This window comes from Protopterus annectens, chromosome 4.part0, assembly GCF_019279795.1.
Source record: "Protopterus annectens isolate FY-2018-M chromosome 4.part0, PAN1.0, whole genome shotgun sequence".
Classification (NCBI taxonomy): domain Eukaryota; kingdom Metazoa; phylum Chordata; order Ceratodontiformes; family Protopteridae; genus Protopterus; species Protopterus annectens.
The window spans coordinates 262,184,780-262,202,646 of NC_056733.1; the positions used below are offsets into that span (position 1 = coordinate 262,184,780).

The 17,867-nt window shown below is 37.9% G+C and overlaps 1 protein-coding gene across 1 annotated transcript in view; it reads right to left on the minus strand.

The window, feature by feature from the left end:
• Positions 1-17,867, minus strand: part of LOC122800245 (smoothelin-like) — a gene marked incomplete in the record, with an annotated part of 1,328,624 nt that overhangs the window by 192,243 nt on the left and 1,118,514 nt on the right. Inside the window, 2 exon segments of the mRNA XM_044069736.1 lie at positions 12,082-12,255; positions 14,601-14,676. Coding sequence (XP_043925671.1) covers positions 12,082-12,255; positions 14,601-14,676 — 250 coding nt within the window.

Genomic DNA, 17,867 nt, shown 5'->3' on the forward strand with positions numbered 1-17,867 from the left:
TGTTTAAATACGCACACATTTCCATTTTAAACAATGCATCATGCTAGAACATGTTCAACTACAATAATGACTTATCTGAACATTTGGGATCACGCGGATGTACCCACTTTCTTATATCAATAGGTAATAAAAATCTACTATGAGTAAGCAATTCTATAATTTACTATCAGGTTCTAACCACAGTTTATCATCATCTTTAAATCAAGTACTTGACCTCTTACCACCTTATTAACATTAAAAGTACAACTAGGTATTAAGAGCTTGCACTTGCCTGCTACAGACCAAAGTTTTTTTTCAGTGACTCACAGTTCAAGTAATATGTTTCATCCATGTTCATGTACACCTTTAAGATATCGCCAGTAAACTGTAGAGAGAATTTTTGCCCATTCATGTTTGCTCCATTTCTCTTGTGTTGTATACAATTCAAAAATAAACAACTTTGACTCTATGTTCCTTAGATAGGTTATTTAAGGATATAGCAGCTTTGATACTCAGTAATGAACTAGCAATAAGTTTTACTCACTACTTTATACTCACTAAAAGCTAATCTCCAGACATTCCTTTCTGAACTAGAGGTTTAATCAGTTCCTCCTTGCTTTACTTTGACTTTGCAAAAACTTTAGTAGGACACAGACTTTTCTCAGTTTTGTAACTGTGAGGTTTATATACAAAAATCCCACTGTCTTCTTAATTGGAACGTAAAAGATAATTGAGTTTCACTTAAGCCTTATAAAACCCACAGGAGGTGAACTAAAAATACGTGTTTTGGTCTACAATATGTGCATCATCTGTGGCATGAAAACATGTGAAAACCTGTGACCGTTTCTCTGACTGCAAATTCTATCTATATACACACACGTCTGTATATATGTGTGCGTGTGTGCATAAACAGAAGACAAATCATAAAACTAGTGTATCAACAATATTCATTAAGTCCCGGCTTATATAATGCTCCTAAATTAATATTCCACATTCACTTTTTCTGTGACCAAATTTTATGTTTGAATATACTAGACAAACTCTCATCCATTACCATATCAATACCTACGAAAATAAAATGAGCTGTAGAATGCTCAAGCTGGTATTTAAACAGACCGCTTCTAGGACGTCTACAAATAATATCGCCTCAATGTACTTCCATTCCCTGTTTAAAAAGTCTTGATGTCTGACTCACGTAAAATGCTCCACATTGGCAGACTGCCACATAAAATACCCACTCAGTGGTACATGTAATCAAGTATCTGATAGCATAAACTATAGAAGTATTAACTGATGTAAACAATTTTGTTTTGGAAACAATTTTACAATAATTACAATCGCCACAAAATGCACTTCCACATGATCTAATATTTTTGCTTTTATTTCCACTTATCACACCTCTTTTAAAACCAGAAAGATATTCCCTTAAAGTTTTACCTCTTTGGTAACCAAAATGGCAATAAGTATCTAAACTTTGATCAAAAAATGGATCTGTTTTCAAGAGGTGCCACCCAAATCACATTACTGAAAATATTCCCACAGCACAATTTTTAAGGTTGAGGCAAGTAGTAGTTCTGATGAAGTGCTTAAATTAGAGGCCTCAAAAATGGAAACAAGATTTGTTAAAACAGGATACAGAAAAAGTTCAGTAAGACAGGCTTATTATTCAGAGTTATTTAGCAGTCAAGGGAAGCTTTGTTGAAATGTAATGATAAAGCAGTTGCAGGTTTGTCAAGATACATGTACACTTAGATTAATAACCACTTTTGTGACAAACATTTATAAAGTAAAAGAGGTGATCAATAAACATTGGCACTTCTTGAAAAAAGATCCAAGGAGACTTTCAGTTTGGATTGGCACCCTTCTGTGTAATTGCTGTACTTCATACAGTTTTATTTCTGATCAGAACTTTTTATTCAAGCAGATAATTCACCCAGATACAGATGTATATTATACTCCCGATCTGTATGCTACTTGTAGGAGCGCTGACCTTGTTTACTTAGCATTCTGTAGTATATGCTCATGTTTTTAGGTAGGGAAGACAAATAGGTCTTTGAGAGAATGATATATGCAAGGGTAAGTTAATGAATGCCTTAGCCAAACATGTTAGTGCACATAGACAATTACATATATTTAAATTTATGGTGATACAATTAATGTTCAAAGATATAAGGGGAGGTGATTCTAATAATGCTACAGAGAGAGGTGAATTAAACTGGATTATTAAATTGCAAGCAGATAAACGTTCTGGCTTGAATGAAATGGTGCCTTTAAAACCGGTACTTAGATTACGTGACCTTTATTATTAATTGGTTTTGTTAAGTGGCTTTATTGACTGAAAGCTCTATAAAAATGTTGTTCACTCTACATTGTGTATTCTGGCCTGATGAAACGCCTTTGGCCGTGAAAGTGCTTACTGTGTCTTTATACGTATATTAAATGTGGATTTTATTGCTTTAAGCCATACTGGTCAGTCTTTGTGTTTTTATTCTTGTATCTTTGGTTTCGTGACAGACCTGCCTTTATTCATGTTGCTGCTATTTTTACTGGTTGCAATTTGGAGACCCGGCCAGCATCCCACACTCAAACAAGGCTAATCATGTTGCTATTTCTGGGTTAGTTAGTAGCAGCAAACTCAAATCTGAGCCAGAGCTGCTGAAATGTACTGGGCCTTTTGGAGGGTGTTACTTCAATGGGAGACTTGGATGGTGGTGACAGTAGAAAGCCTGGAACTGACACAACAGAAAATTATCAGACTTCCTTCAGAGGGGGAGCTGAGTAGGTAAAAAAAACACAGCTTTGAGGGACTCGGCTCTCAGGCACTACTTAACAGAACCTGAAGAGGTAGCCAAAAATGCTACTAATCCTCAAGGATATGGGTAGTCCCTATACTAGGACAAAGCATAGCTGTACAAAGAATGGACTCCTGAAGGAAGGCAAGAGGGATACGTGATACAGTAGCTAGTCGTATTAAGGGTCTATCGACCGGCACTTCAGGCCAGCAGATACTCCCTTTTCAGACAATATAGGCAGAAAATGGACAGAAAGAAGACATAGACAAATTTTTATTGCCCAGGTTTTCCAAAGGATGTGAAATGGTACTGCTAGACATGTCAGCAATATCAAGAGAGTTAGCAAGACAGGTTATAAAGAAAAAGGTGCTTTTGATGCGTTTGACAATTACCGAAGAGCCATTTCGGTGAGTAGCTGCAGACACTGTAAGGTTTCTTAGCAACCCAAACTCCACAGGTAAGGAGTGGATCTTGGTGGGTGGGGATTATGCCACTAGACACTCTGAGGTGATATCTATGTTCTCTACTGAGGCACAGAAGGTGGACAATGACCTGGTAAAAGTTTTCAGCAAGGTAGATTTCAGAAAAAAAATTGATAGATGTGCCAATTTCACGTCAGACCTGCTAGTCGGTTTATGGAGCTGTTGTTGGGTAAAGCATTTAAAGACCTTACCATCCAGTGACCAACTGCCTGGTGGGAGAGGTTTAAATCTACAATAAAGACTCTCTTCATAGCATTCACAGACCAGTTCACATGGCAGTGGGACAGAAACCCACCCTATCTCCTCATTGTATACAGAGAGGTATCAACAGGATTTTCACTCTTGACTTGCTGTGTGGTCCCAGGGTGGGTGGGAGCTGGATTTAATTTTTGATGAGTGACAGAGTAAGTCATTCCCATAAAAAAATCTTTTGTGGAATATATCCTAAACTTCAGGACCGGGCTTAAGGAGTTTGGGGGAAGACACGAGAGTAGCCAGCATAAGCACAGCGGCAGAAAAATGGTCTGCTATGTCCACACAGCCAGGGCTAGACATCATTCTGTGGGACAGAAAATTACAGTTCTTATTCCTGTCAGAAACAAACTACAGGCTGCATAGGAGGGTACATGATATTTATTACATAGTAGACTGTTTCAATAAGGTTTGGGCTAACACCTCAGTGGACATGGTAGCCCCATCACAGTAGCTATCTCCTATCCAGATTCAACAGATTCAGGTAGTGCTACAAGAGTTTGGAGGCATGTTTACTGGTAAATCAGGGTGTATCACCATGTGGACACAGGATTCCAGAGGCCCATCAAACATGCACCTAAGTCTCTAATGGACACAGGTAACCTGTAAATGGTTCAATCTCCCAAGCCCATGCTTACACTTATCAAGGGTATCAGAACTTGTCAGAGATTTGGGATGCACAGTTAGACTTAAAAAGGCCCTTGTGGTCGTTAGCCGTGTAAATACCTATGAAAATATGTCCTTAAAGGATGCCTGAGTGGGTCAAGCAAATCCTAAGACAGAACTGCAGATGTTGGATGTGGGGATAATCCAAGAGTCCAGCAGTCTTTGTAGGCCACACCAGTGGTACTGGTGACAAAGAAAGAATGCAATATCAGGTTCTGTGTAGATTAAAGGAAACTGACCAGTCAATCAGTCAGATGAAGCCTTGCATCAGCTGGGTGGGGTTAAGTATTTAAATGCTAATGACCTGACCCAAAGGTGACTGGCAGGCATCAGTAGTGAGGAAAGGTAAGCTTTTAGGACCACTTTTGAGTTATGAGCTCACTAATACAGCTTTTGGGATTTAGAATGCACCAGAAACCTTCCAGAGACTGGTAGATTGCATTAACAAATTTAAAATAATGGTAGATTGCATTAACAAATTTAAAATAAAAATAAAATAAACATATTAGCAGAAGCTGTGGATATGCTCTTCCTAAACTGGATGACAATGCAATCTACAGACAGTGCTGGGAAAACTATGTTCAATATGTTAGGGAGGTGTGGGGGGAGACAAAGAGAGCATAAGTAGCTTATATGGATAAGATTTGTCCACAGCCTGCCAAAAAGAAGACCATTCAGACATGACTTACCCCTGCTTCTAAGAAGTGAGGGCATTCCTTGGAACAGCTAGGTAACTATAGGATATTTTTGCCCAGCTACAGTACTTCAGCTGCTCCCCTTAAAAAATTTACTAGAAAGAACAAAGCAGACAGGGCCATCTGGACAGCAGTCTGTGAGCATGCATTCACACCTCCACTACTAAGCAGTCAAGACAACAATCAAGAACTTATTGTGCACATAGATACTTCAAACCATGGGGTGGGAAGCTCTCCTTAGCCAGGGTTTCTTAGAGGGAGAAAAGCTGTGTATTTCAGCTACAGACCTCAGTGTCAGGAGGAATCCTCTGCAGGTGTATGAGAGAGTACCTGGGCATAATTTTGTCTACAAAAATGTCATCTCTACTTTTTTTTAATTTCTCCATGTCTTTCGGGTTTCTAATACCATGACAGGAATGGACCCCATTCGTACGTCAAAGTATGGTTAAAGTTTAGAAAATTAGTATTGTTTCAATCTTTAATGTTAGCCAGAAATGCTTTTAGCAGCACCTGCAGAGTGCCCAGTAATGACTCCTTCTCCAATTCATATGGAGTTACATGTATCGGTAAAACATCTAAACATGATTGTAAATTCCTTTGTATAAGACCCATTGCTCCTACTACTATTGTAACTGTCTGGGTATCCTTCTTCCACATTGCCATCATTTCTGCCTGCAAATCCTGGTATTTTATGACTTTGTGTCTCTCTGTACGTAAGACACCGTAGTCACTGGGTGTAGTAATTTCAATGATTAATGCTACTTTTGTCTTCTTTTCATGAACTATTATATCTGGTTTTCTCGCATCTATTTTTTGAACTACTGGTAATGGGTGATCCCATGTGATATAAACTTTATTTTCTATAATGCTTTGTGGCTCACATTTCCAATGTTCTTCAGCTACTTCAAAATTATAATGTTTGCACAATCCTCAATGCAACAGTCTTGCTACATTATTATACATTTCAGTATAAAGCCCTTCTGTCATTAGTATATCACAAACAGTAAGATGTGCGACTGTTTCCAATTCTGTTTTACAAAACCTACATTTGTCTGTTTCTCTCACATTTTCAATGGACTTTGTAAACCAACATGTACATTGTCCACTATCTTGGGCCATCAATATTAACCTTTCATCTTTTGGTTTAAATTCACCTCTCCTTAACCATTATTGAGTTCACTCCTGATCAACATGATGTTGTTCCAAGAGTTTTCCATACCTGCAAATAAATTTATGCATTTTACACATTTCTTGCCTTCTCATCTGATCCTTCACGTTATATTTGCTTCTTTTGTTTTTTTGGCACATTCAGTTGTTGGCTAATTTTATCTACTTCTGGTTTGATTTCCATTCCTGCTTGATGCAGATATGCTTCTGCTAAACAAAGCAGGGAAGTCATCTTTAGACTTATTCTCCTCACGTTTCAAAACTTTCACTAAGTTTGGGTCTTGAGAGGTCAGCAGATATGTATGCATTCTCACGATTGCAGATCTACACATATAATTAATTTCAAGGAGGCCCATACTTCCTTCAGAATGGGGAATATATAATCTTGGTATGCACTGATTTTTATAAATCATTTGATGAGAATGATGCATTCTTCTTGTTTTCCTGTCTAACCTATCTAACATCACTCCAAAGCTGTAAGCTTGGACAGGAAGAGCAAATTGGTTTACAGTTTGGACTTTGTTCCTAGATGTCAGTGCTGTTTTCGGTATTAATTTTAGTCTTCTAAAATATTCCTTACTAAGTCTTATTCACATTTGTTCATGTTTTACTGTTGATCCTTCATCAAGTTCCAAATATTTATAAACTCCCTCTTGCTCAAATTCTTTTATATCATATTCCTGTCCCAAAGTGATGTTTTCTTGGTGCTGCAGCTTTCTGGCTGTAAAGGTTGCTTTTGCACATTTATCAAGACCAAATGACATTCTTACATCATCTGAAAAAGTTTTGACAACTTGCAGTTGTGCTTTTAGTTCCTCATCTGATGAGCTATACAGTTTTAAATCAACAAAGAGAAGAAGAGAAGTCTTTACACTTTGTTGTTTTCTAGGAGCCAATTATAGCCATGGCCTATTGTTGTTTTCTAGGAGCCAATTATAGCCATGGCCTAAGCTGTTAAGTAGATAGCTTAATGGGTTAAGAGCAAGGCAGAATGGCTGCAGTGACAGAGAGTCACCCTAGAATATCCCCATTTGAATTTTTATCCCTGGGATAATAATTTGCTGTCTATCATGGCTTAATTGCAGAGTGGTCTGCCAATGTTTCATGGTCACTGTTATGTAGTCGATCAGTGTAGGGTGTTATCTTATACATTTTTAAACACTCTTTTTCGATGAATGTGGGATACTATTCAAATGCTTTTTTGTAGTCAATCCATGCCATACTTAGATTCTTCTTTTTACAGTTCTCTAGTACGACTAACAACAAATGATCCTTTGTTCCATATGACTTTCTTTTATTGCCCTTTTATTCTGCTGCCATAATTGAGTTTTCTTCTAAATGACAATAAACCCTGTCTGCATCAATTCCCGTGTACAGTTTATACGTCGTCGGAAGGCAAGTTATTGGTCTATAGTTTTTTAGGACAGCTTGCAAGTTTACTCTTAAGTAGGAGCATTGCTTTTCCTGTTGTTAGCCAGGTTGGTGTCCGTTCAGGGTGGACATATAAATAGTTCTTACTCATTGCTAAATCTTTGTGCAAAATGTTACTTTTAACCAGAAGTTAGGTACTGCATCTGGGCCTGGGTTTTTCCATTTGGAGGCTTTTCTTAACTTTGTTTCAATCTCCCTGGCTGTTGCTTCATCCCGTTTCATATCCTGTACCTTTAAACTTCTTATTCTTTTATTTCTTCTATCCATTTAGCGTCTTTGTTAGTTTCCACAGGGTCTTCATAAATACTTTTCGAAATATGTATCTTTTTTTTTTTGTTTTACCTTTAAACTTTTTACTCTTTCTTTTATTTCTTCTATCCATTTACTATCTTTGTTAGTTTCCACAGGGTCTTCATAAATACTTTTCGAAATATGTATCTATTTCTTTTTTTTTTTGGGGTCTTTTAATTACCTTTTACCTTGTTTCACAATTCTCTGTAAAACTTTTTTGGGTCATCGATAAATTGCTTATTTTGTACCTTTCCTTTACATTTATCTGCACATCTTCTAAGTTTTTCCACCTGTGCTGAGATTTTTAGTTCATCTGCGACAGTGCATGATAGATCCTGGTCTGTTCTAATACTGTGCATTGCTTTTATTACATCAGTCTTTCTTAGTATTTTTGTTGATCTGTTCCCTCTCCTATATTTTTCTAACAGTGACATTTCTTCTCTTAATTGCTTTATAGTTTTCTCTATTCGATACTTCCATGATGGTATTTGATTTTTCCCCTTCCTTTCCCTCACTACCCTGTGTTCTTGCAGTAAGACTATCAGTTAATTCAGCTGCACTGTAATATATCCTGTTTACTTCTGTTATATTGCATGGATCTCTATCGACTGTCCTAATTACTGTGTTCATTTGTTTTATCAAACTTCTGACTTTTTGAGTTTTATTCTTTCATAGATCTTAATATGTCTATCTATCCCTATTAAATCAAGCAACTCTTCTCTTAGCTCGTTTTCTTCTAAACTGAGCGCGCATTTTTTATTCTCCATTTCCTACGGGCTTTCTATAGAAAGTTCTACACCATCTTCCTATGACACATTCTCTTCAATTTCATCCTGTGCCATCCATTGCTCCGTCATATTGGAACTTCTGGCCTATCACCCCCCAACATTGACTGCGTCAGAATTTCCACAGTTTCCTGTTCCTTTCCTTGCTTCAAGTGAATGTTTATACTGGTTTCCCGTGAAAGGCTCCAAAATATCTTCATACAGCACCTGACTAATTTCTTCAGATTCTACTGGTTTCCCCTTAACTTGGATATCAACTGCTCTATCCTGTGGTGGTGCTTTCTGAATTAGATTTTTTACACCGAATCCTTCACTTTGCAGGTACTTCATAACCTCAGTTTCTATTTCTTTAACTTCTCCACTGCTAATCTCCTTTTCCTCTCTGTCTTCTTATTTTTTTGTATTGTAAAGTTTTCTATATCCAGATTCTTTTGCCTGTATTTCTCTTCGAATGTCTTTGGTGCTGCTCTTTTTGAATTGGTTAGTTTTGCTTTCTTCTTTCCATAAATATACCATATTAAATCTTTCTTTCCCATGTCCACATTTCTTCTTCAGATGTCTCCTGATCATACTTATTCTCCTTATTTGTGGACTTGCTCCATCTTGCTGTGATGTAACCTGTCTTAGACCTTCTAAAGTTCTACACCAAATCCTTCACTTCGCAGGCACTCCATAACTTCACCTTCTATTTTTTTAACCTCTACTTTACTAATCTTCTTTTCTACATTTCATCTTTGTGATATTATTTTCTTTATTGCAAAATGTTCCATATCTGGATGCCTTTGCCTGTATTTCTCTTCGAATATCTTTGGGGCGGCTTTCTTTATATTGATTAATTTGGCTTTCTCATTTGCATAAATATTGCGCCATATCAAATTTCTCTCTTTCCCATGTCCAGATTTCTTTTTTATACTTTTCAAAAATCTCTAGGTTTTGCTGTTTATATTTTTGTACTTCCTCAGATGCTTCTTTTTCCAAACAGATCAATGTTTATTGATCTATATACTGTTTTTCACAAATCTGCTGTATTAATGAATACAAATTTTTATTTGAAGCTTCTGACAAGTTTTTCCTCGTGAAAGTATTTTTCTTTCCTCTTATATCTCTCATTTTGTACATCTTGTGTCTGGAAATTCTGGGCTTTTTGCATAATAGTAATAATACATAATTTCTTTCTTATCCTCAATAGTCCACTTTATTATCTTTATGGCTCTTCTTTGGCCTATCAGTTATTGTGATTTTTGTGGACTACTACTTCCTTCTACAACAGGGGAGCATCCTTCCCTTGGGCCTGGCCTGGCCCCATTGTAGGAATGTTTTCGTATTTACCTTTATTACTATGATGACGTTATTGCAGGCTCCTAAGGAACCCGTTTACCACCCACAGCATCCCACTTAAGGCCAATGATTATACACTTTTTCTACAGCCTCTTACTCTTGGCAGTTTGAGACGTCCTTCCTTCCTGGCAAGCCCTCTCCAGATGTACGTAGCCCCTCCAAATGAGGAATAATGATAGGTCTCCACTCACTTCAACTTCAGGCTTTCAGTCTTACACACACACACACACACACACACATAGAATTCCTGTTTGCTGTGTATTTATGCATGGTGTTTAACAGTATTGTAAGACAGCAAGCTGCATTCTGATTATGTCACATCACTAACAATCTGGAAAGCCATTTGAAAAACTGATTTGATACTGCTGTTAAAATTTTGAAAATTGTGCTGTGTGTGTTTACAAACTGTGTGTATGTACACAATAGTATGAGACAATGTGCATGTGTGTGCATTTTGAATAGACATTGTGTGTTTTGAAAAGACTCAGTCTGTTCAGTTGTTATATTACATTTATAGTTTGAATGTGAAATACTTCAACTTTCAAGCATTAGAAAGATTAACTATTTTACATCTATACATCTATCTACCTATCTTACATGTGATAATAACAAAACAAATGTAAAACTATGTGACAGCCCATTTTCTAAGCATAAACATGCCCACCACGGTGGGTGTTACAATGACTAAAGGTCCTTCCAGGACATAGGTCTTCTGCCTATTCTGTTTCCCTGTAATGCTGACACTGATGGGTATTACTGTGTGCTACATAAAAAAAGGTTTACAGAAAAATTCTTATATCCACAGCATTTACCCCAACAACCGTTTAAGATACAAAATTGGACATTTCTTCATAAATGTGCTATTAAATGGGAAAGGAGCATGAATTTTTGCAAAATGCAATGTTTTCTTATAAAGGTATGTTACAAGACATTTTGCAATGCACAGCACCGAACTACGCAATGTTACAGCAATTAGTAACATCCAGAAAAGCAGCTTTAGCAAAGCAACTAAATAAAAAGAGGACATTTACATCTATTTTTATTTACTTTTTAAGTGGAAGAAAATATAAATTATCCTGTGCAGATTCTAGCCATTTGATCCCTGGATCACAGTGCCCTCCAGCCTCAGACGTTTTCTGCCATTTAAGCAAGGACAAGGTGGACATGCACTCAATAAGGCCTAAAGAGAAAGTTCTGCATGTGCAGCTTTAGTAGCCGTAAACAATTCCATGTATGACATAATTAAAATAATGTAAAGGTCATCTTTTTCAGGCTAAAAAAGGTTCATGTTTAACAAAAGCCATAAAAACTGAAATGTCTAACGGTGTAAACTTGTAAATTCCATTTGTCTGACTATGGAGCTTTCAGTATGGGCAGAAGTACTTGTCAAAGCCGGGGTGGAAAATATCACTGAAACAGATTTCAGCACCACAAGCAGGACTCCATCTGCTCTGTACAGATGATCACAAATACGTGCAGTATTAGACTGGGCTTGTAATGTGTGACATGCACATATGGTCACCCTATGAAACCTGCAGGGCTCCTGAGATGAAGTTTAGGATTACAGGCTGAAATAGCAAACCATGCAAAATGACAGGACAAGGAAAGTCACCAGTGAAACTTCTATTCTTATGTTTTATTATAACTAGAACTAGCTTAATGTACAGTTCTTAATGCACTTGCTTGTTACACTTTACATTTTTTTGTTTTAAACACGGAATTTTTAATTAAACAAGCGTTATTTTAAGTACAGGCCTGTAAAAAGAGTCTCTACACAAAAATATAAAAGGGATATTAAATTACCAACCTGCTGTTTCAGAGGTACCCATATATTAATGACATACACTAATATAATACTATGCAGTTGCTATCTGCACTATATATTTGTCAATTTACTTGCAGCACCCATTAAAATGCACTTAATTGCTACTCATGCCATATTTATTACATTTTACTCCACACACACACACACACACACACACACACACACACACACACACACACACACACACACACACACACACACACACACACACACAATATATGTGCTTGCTTACTAGTATTTTACTGCTATACCTACACAACCCAAGTCTTGGCTAAAAGAAGTCCTCAGAAGAAGTGGCCATCTACCCAATGAACTACTAAACAAACAACATATAAAATCACCAGCACTTGCCTTGAGCCTGGTTCTTCTGCTACTTACCAGACTCTGTGAGTTTTTGTGTTTTTGTTAAAGAGCTTAAAGATGAGCCATCAGCTGATTTTTCTGTTTTAGTTGTGACAGTCATTACGGCACAGCCTGCTTTTGTTGCTTTCTCCTCTTGTGCTTTCTGCTTCATTTCCTGCAGCCTCATTTCTCTCTCCTTCTCTCTCTGATCTGGAAACAAAGAAATTCATGAAGTTTTATGATTGACATACTATAAAACTGAAGGAGTACACTGAAGTAGAACAGTTAATGAGGACCCTGACTACCCTACTTCAACATCAGTATGCACACTGCAAGTTACAAAGCTGGCATTCCTTCATACACAGGTGCTTTTGTAGTGCTAACATGAACAAATCTTCAGTAAGGCCCAGTCTGCAAGAAGGTGACCACCACCCAACAAAATATCCAACAATAACAGGATAGAAGGGCAAACATGTATGAACAACATTAAATCCACACCACCCCCCTTTTAATATGTCAGAGTGTGCCTTACAAACTGTACCATTGCCACCAGTGAATATTTCTGGGACAAGACCCACGTTTGTTTATAATAATATTAATAAGACGGATAGGAAGATTGACCTTAGGCACATATAGCAAATAAACTCTGCTGCCTTAGGTTCTGGCCAGTATCACTCAGACACAGACAGAGCCATACTGTACATCTCTGTAGAGTAAAGCTGTAACTACTGGCTTCTCAAGATTTCATACACCTCACTCTCAGCACAGTGCTGTCCAGGACTACCTTGCCAACAGCAGTAACTGTACTTTGGCTAAAACTGTACTGCATCCACATGCACAGACACAAACAATGACATCCAGGAAGTCTAATAACTTCTCAGTACCATTAAACCATGGTAGTCTTACAGTACTCAGTCAGACCAATTCTACACAACAAAACTCAAAATCACTGAAAACTGTTACAATGAGAACTGTACTTTCAACTTCATCCAGCTATAATCAAGCAGTCATCCCTCTTTTAAGGGCAGATGCCAAAAATTATAATTGACCCATTTCTGGAATCACCTTATACTAATAAGCAGCCAGCCTCAAGCTATGAAAATTAAATTGGTTAACTTAAAAATAGGCAATACATTTTGAAAACAAGTATGTCCTTTCATAAAGGAAAGTAGAACAAAGTTGTGGACAGACAGACAGATGGCATTACAGAACAAATACCATATAGCTAGTTCTAACTTTATATGCTTAAAGATGACTGCGTACACCTGCTGAAACCATCTTAAATATCATACATGACAAAGGCACAAGGTCCTTCCAAAGAAGGTTCAGATCACACGTAGAACCACTGTTCAGGTAAACATTCTACAATATTCACATACTAGGCTGGTATATTCCCATAACACTATGATTTCCTTAGAAATCCAGCAAGGTTAGAGGGAAAGTATTGAAAGCAAGAGTACAGTCCTCCTTTCCTGGAGGAGAAACAGGGTATGGGGGACCCCCTGGTGACCAAGAATTCAGCGGGCACCTGACTCCTCTTGATCAAAGAGAAGACAGGATAGCTAGCTCTGTGGCATAGATGGATAATGCCGGATTATGCTGCACATGACTCAAATCTGAATAGCAGCTTGGGTGCCTGGAAGAGCCGATGGAGGATGGGAGTGATCTGCATCTGCTGGCTTACCCATCCTGGGTGGAGGGAAGTAGCTCCGGCTAGCAAAAGGTGAAACTTACCTACTAGGAGCAGTAAGTGCTGTCCAATGACATTTGAACCTGCTGAGCCCATGCAGACACAGTGCATCTTGCACTGGCAGCTGAAGTGAGGAGACATGCTTCGACTTGAGAGACCGCAACAGTGGAGCTTAGAGGAGACAGTGCGGGGGAAGGGAGTGCTCCCATGGGGAGAGAATAGTCCACATGGCAGGATCAGCAAGCTGGCCTGCTCACTACCACCCAACTCTCAAAGGGAATGGAGAGTGAATGAAGATTCCCAGCCAAGAACAAATGGGTTGAAGTGCTGAAACTTAGCACAGGAATGTCTGGTTTTCATACCTTTGGAAAAAACTGGCCAACTGGCTGCTGCTAGTAGAGCCACTGGACAAGGTCCTGGATGCATAAAAAAATTGAAAACTTTGAATGTGCATTTCGCAAACTTACAGAGAGGGATGCCCACCTCCAGTATACTCTGCACCCACCTCCAGTATACTCATCACCCAATTTATGTCTCTCAAAAATAAGAACTGCAGGGTTCTCATAGCTTGAATGAATTCATTTCACACTGCAGACTCTATCCCTCCTCCACAGACTCTTCCTCTAGATAAGCAGACAACATCTGCAGTCAGAGATGAATTGGACGCACTGTCCACATGCCCAAAGGTAAATTACAGGGATGTGGTCAGCACTAGCCTTCAGAAAGGGCATAGGTCAGTAAGCCCTGACTCTTACGTTTCTGGTCCTTAGAAGACCATGGCTATTAATGACACATTCATAACAGACGGAAATTAAAACAGGCAGCAATTGAACACAAACAAACAAAATGCAAAATGCATACTAACCCCTCTTTCTCGTTCGAAGCTCTCTCATTGCAGCCCGGATCATCTTTCTTTCTTCAAACTCTTTAGCTTGATCCAGCTGTGAAATAAAACAAAACACATTAGGTGTATGGACAACAACGTATCCACTTTTGAAATCTATGAACCATGTAACTCGGTTTTCTTCTTATCCTCCTACCTCTGACTTGTATCACTTCTACTTCCTCAGATCTCACCAGTCTACAGAATATGTTCCAAATACATCACCATTCTAAGCTTCTATCCAATAACATTCACCATGTACTCTGCATGGCCTATACATCACAGATCTTTTCATGCTAGAAAAGCACTGCAAATCTTTATACATCTACATAACCTAACACAACACACACACGTTGCTTCCTAAAAATTAAATGACTTAACAGCATTTTCTAGTCATATGCTTCCTTTACTAATTTACTTATTTACTTCAGTTTGTTACCAGGGGAGTAAGCTAGTTGTATGACCTTTTTTAATCATGACCCAAGTCATACAGCCAGAACTTTAATCATAGTTTGACTTAGGAATGAGGTCCATTCCCGTCATGGTACTACAAACCTGAAAGCCTTGGACACATTAAATTGGGAATAGACCATATGTTGGAGGCATAAACAAAAATGTTACACATCTTTATAGAAATAATAGTTTGTTTGGTATAATGTAGTACGTAAACACTGTTTGCAAGAATTTACTGGATGGAAGAGGAATGACAGACTTCTGCTTCTCGGAGGATAAAACGGTGCTCATTATGAAAGCTGGGTCATAAAACAGTAAATTCTGTTGAAAATATATTGCATAGATATAACAAACCGGAAAGTAAGCAGTCAAGAGTCCAAAAAAAAAATGCAAGTAGAGTCAGAACACTTCCACTAAATGCATTACTATGAATGTAGACTAACAGTATATTCATATTAAACATAACAAACTTGTTTTATATAGCTTCTCATTTTCAGCACCACTGAGATGTTACAATTATCATTGAGACCAGGGCTATGAAATGCATTTAGTTTAATCTGCCATTCCAATTCACGAAGTTCTAGTAGAAGAGACAAGGGACCCCATTGTCTCAATTTTCAACTTTCAAATTTCAACAAATGTAAAGGCTCTGTGACATGTGGCTCCTGTAATTGGTGCCATTTAGTCAAAGTAGGACTTTATTTCCTTGTCAATGATATTAAATATCACATTCAACACACTATCAATTGTAACTCAACATCAGTCATTTATGGAGCATTTTGCAATACATGTCGGACTAACAAACAGGAAAAGACATGTAGCAAATTTTCCAGATCATAAATTTGCTTTTCCCAATGAGTATCAGAGGGGGTCCCTTGTCTCTTCTACTAGAACTTCGTGAATTGGAATGGCAGATTAAACTAAATGCATTTCATAGCCCTGGTCTCAATGATAATTGTAAAAAAAAATTGTTTTCACCTCAGTGGCTTTTGTTTTATTGGTTTTTGGTTGCTTTTTCCTTTACTGATAATTGTAACATCTCAGTGGTGCTGAAAATGAGAAGCTATATAAAGTAAAGTAGTTTATTTACTTACAAAACAAGTTTGTTATGTTTAATATGAATATACTGTTAGTCTACATTCATTCTGCATACCCTTTGAGAGTTGTTTGATTCTATAAGCCATTCTTATGGTTGTATTTTTTTAATCATTATTTTCTGTTTTATTTTTATTTCTTTACTATTTGATGGTGACTATTTTATTTTAATTAATGGTAATAAGTCTCTAACTAATTTTCTAACCAATTGTAATATTGCTTTGTCTGTTTTTTAAAGCGTTGCAAGATAATATTCACCTGTGAGGTAGTGATGTCATTGTTATAACTAGTTTGTCTTGAAAATATATTGCAGCTTAAGAATACTAATGCTGACTACCACTAGGACAGAAAATGTATACCCTCGTTTGGAAATGAGGACTTCTTCCCTAGAGGCACTCAGGCTTCCTTAGTAAGGAAGTGTAACCCTGAAAAAAACACTAATTATTCTGGGCATTCTAAACTGTACAGCATTAAGATACAAGGAGATGGACAAAGGTGTACAGAGACAGACTGTCAGATATTTGAAGGCGTGGACAGTTTTGAGAGGAGGCTTAAAGTGAGGCCAAAACTTTCAAGAACTGGGGATGGGGTTACTTCTGGATGTGTACCGAACATGGCTTAGGTCTTACAAACATTCAGGGTGAGTTTTGCTAGACTGAGCCAGTCGACAAGTCAGGTGAAATTATAAAGAGGGGCATCAAATATGAGCTCAGAGGTAAAGTACAGTAAACTAGGAATGGAACATAGGTACAGCCAGGGTTAAACGTCAAGGTTATGGTAGGTCAAGTGGGGAGTTGGTAAACTGATACTGTGTATCATCCACCAGACACACAAAACATGACTGCAAGTAAGAAAGAAGGCAATACTGGGGATCTGAATCTGCAGGGAACAGACTAGGAGCAGCTGAGGTCATACAAAAGAGGGGTTTAGCCATCTAGTGCAGGAGTGTACCAGAAAGGACAGAACTTTAACAGTGGTCTTAACTGATGTACATCCAGGTTAAGACTCTGTTAGCCAACAGCAATCATGCCAATGCATGGCCTAGAGAAAGATGTTACGATAAAAATAGAATGTGGATTATACTGTGCTGGGACATGTGGTCAAAGATGAGTTAGGAAGTAAACAAGTTATGGAGACAAGTCAGGGCTATGGACAAGAGGGCGAGAGAAAGGTAAAAAAAGAAAAAGGCCAAACTAGCTAAATAGGAACATGATGCTAGCAAACAGAGTTTACAACAGGTTGAAAGTAGGAAGTTGGGAGTTTCAGAAGACATAGTAAATGGAGGCTAGCAGAAAGGCAACAAAGACATTAAGGGCGGCAAAGACTAAAGCAGAAAGCAGCTTCCCATATGTGTTAGATATGTCTCCTGAAGTAAGTGGCCAAAAGATAGTACAGTTATATTCTCCATGGCTGTGAGTATGAGTGCTGACAGGTTTGGCTGTGCCAAGGACTTCCTGAGCTGCATCACAAGGTACACATACTGAGGCAGAAAAATGGGTTTCTCCCTTACCATAACAAACAGGAAACACAGCTAGTGCTGCCATGGCAAGAAAGGTGCTATCAGGATAACTTTTGGCCTCTCCCTTATCTCATTTCAGTGAGGAAAGATTGGCTACCAGTGTTAAAGTAGACAATTATGAAATGGAAATAAGGGAACGGGATGGAAGCCATACTAAAACAATCCTGATCAACTCAAGCATA